At 40.8% G+C, this 2,429-nt stretch overlaps 1 protein-coding gene across 1 annotated transcript in view; it reads left to right on the top strand.

The window, feature by feature from the left end:
• Positions 1-656: 656 nt before the first annotated feature.
• The window catches only part of SARC_12589 (hypothetical protein), a gene marked incomplete at both ends in the record, with an annotated part of 6,044 nt that continues 4,271 nt past the window's right edge, over positions 657-2,429 (top strand). The window contains 2 exons of the mRNA XM_014293301.1: positions 657-863; positions 1,943-2,122. Coding sequence (XP_014148776.1) covers positions 657-863; positions 1,943-2,122 — 387 coding nt within the window. The remainder of the gene's footprint in view (positions 864-1,942; positions 2,123-2,429) is intronic.

Genomic DNA, 2,429 nt, shown 5'->3' with positions numbered 1-2,429 from the left:
TTATTTAGGTGCATAAATATATTTATTTAGGTTTATAAATATATATATATATATATATATTTAGATATATATAAAAATTCGTTTTCATAACGTGAACCACTTGGCTTCATTCTTTACTCGCATTGTTTAGTTAAGCTTCATTTAATATTTGCATTGTATCGTATACCTCACTACAATCTCATTCTTTACTGTCTGTCCATGGCTCAGGATATCATCCGCATGATCATACAGTATCTGGGCGATGAAGGCTACCATGGCGCTAAGCTTGTATTACAGGATGAGACCAATGCCAAGTCAGCCGAACGGCGCAGCTATAATTCACAAGTGGGTACTATTATACTGTAGTTGGAGACATTTCATTTGGGATATTTTGTTCGTTGTGTTGATATGATCCAATTGTGGTTCATTTATCCATTGGGTGAGTATTATAGACCTTGTGTGTGAATTAGATCTTTTAGGCATTGGATTTCTGTTGTATGAGTAGCGTAGGCCGTGTGTATCAATTAGAGTGCGTAGTAGAACCGGATGTAATGGCATTGCATGATACATTACGGTACTCCGCCAGATACTGCGATTCAGCTTTATTATATATATATATATATAGTGTGTGTTGGTTTCTTAAACTTTATGGTGTTCGTGCACATCCGTATACGCAGGCCAAAAAACTCAAGCGATGTATCCTGGAGGGCAGTTGGTTTGATGTCGAGGACATTATGAAACGGCAGGTGTTCAAATCGAAACGGCCGTTGCTGTTTATGATATACAAAGAGCAATACCTCGAACAATTAGAACAGCGGGAGTATCAGAAGGCATACACTCTCATGACCCGTAAGCTCAAGCCCCTTGAACACTACGCTCTCCCTGTAGGTAGTGTATGCGTGATATACTTGGATATATGTGACGTGTGTATATGCTTGTGTGTGTTTTGTATGTTTGTATGTGGTGTGCGTGTATGTCTGTGTGTGCTGTGCATGTACGTCTGTATGTGCGTTTGTACTGCAAGCTCGCTCTTCTTGTAGGTAGTATATATATATATATATATGTGTGTGTGTGTGTATGTTGTTGTTTTTTGTATGCAAAATGTGTATATGTGTATGTGTGTAAGTACAATGTTTTTATAGGGAGTAAAGGTGCGTATATATGTGCGTGTGTTTATAGTGTGTGTTTGCTTATGTGTGAACAGTGCATGTTTGTGAATGTGTGAATCGAACATGCCTGTAGGAAGTGTGTGTGTGTGTGTGGGTGGGTGTGGGTGTGTGTGTGTTTGTGTGTGTATGTTGAATACGTGCTCAAGTGCTTGCGTGTGTGCCTATATATGCCTATAAATACATAGACATATTCTTTCAGTGTAGTGTATAGCACTTGTGTCTGTACCTGTGTGTAGTGTGTGCACATATCGATGTACTTACCATACACAATACAGATGTTGTGGTCAATAGCGTGGTACAGTATGTATACTGAGACATACTATGAGCACATACTACTGGCAAGTTCCGCGAGCGCTATGACTCTCTATTGGGGACATATGCGGACATTCTATGTGTATTCTAAGCCTTGTGGTCAAACTTATGCTTGAGTTCTAAGTCGTTCGCATCTACAGTGTCTGTCAATGGGTGAAGGTCCTCACAGGCGCGTTTTATACACATGCATACATACATGAGTGTGTATGCGAAATTCATTCCATTCATGCATATATGCATGCACTTGCGTCGACACTTTCAAGTATGTTGCCTCGTGTATTCTGTTGCACCTACTGTATAAGTGCACACATAGAAACACACTCGCTTTGCATAAACACACACATCGAGCGTATACACACATACATACCTACACACTCGCTTTGCACATACCTACACACACGCTTTGTACATACATATACACACACACATACACACACTCTTCTCGCATACACAAACATACAAACACACGCAAACCCACACAGGGCGAGTTCCGTGAACTGTGCTATCTGCTGACCTGCAGCTCCCTCCAAGACTCGCCCGTGTTCAAGAACTGGGACAGTCCCACTGCCGCACGGGAGAAGTTGGTGATGCAGGCTGACAAGCTGCTAGAGGTAGACCACGTGGTCAATGAGGATGTGGCTGTGCCCCCACAGAGGCTGCAGGTAGGTGGGCTATAAATATAAGTGTCTAGGGTCAGGTTAGGTTTAGGTATTAGTCTCGTGTCAGATTGGTTTTAGGTATCCGTCTCGGGTCAGACTAGTCTTAGGTATGGGTCTCAGACCAGATTACTTTTAGGTATTAGTCTCAGGTCAAATTAATTTTACGTATTGGTCTCTGATCAGCTTGGTATTGGGTATTAGGTATTAGGCTCAGTCTCAGTTTAGATTAGTTTAAGGTATCAGTCTCAGGTCAGAATATTTTTTATTTACTACTAAAAATACAAATAGAAACATATACATATATATACAC

The sequence above is a fragment of the Sphaeroforma arctica genome (genome assembly GCF_001186125.1).
Source record: "Sphaeroforma arctica JP610 unplaced genomic scaffold supercont1.2421, whole genome shotgun sequence".
Taxonomy (NCBI): domain Eukaryota; class Ichthyosporea; order Ichthyophonida; genus Sphaeroforma; species Sphaeroforma arctica.
Note: the sequence above shows the minus strand (reverse complement) of the source record. Positions and strands in the feature narration are given on the sequence as shown.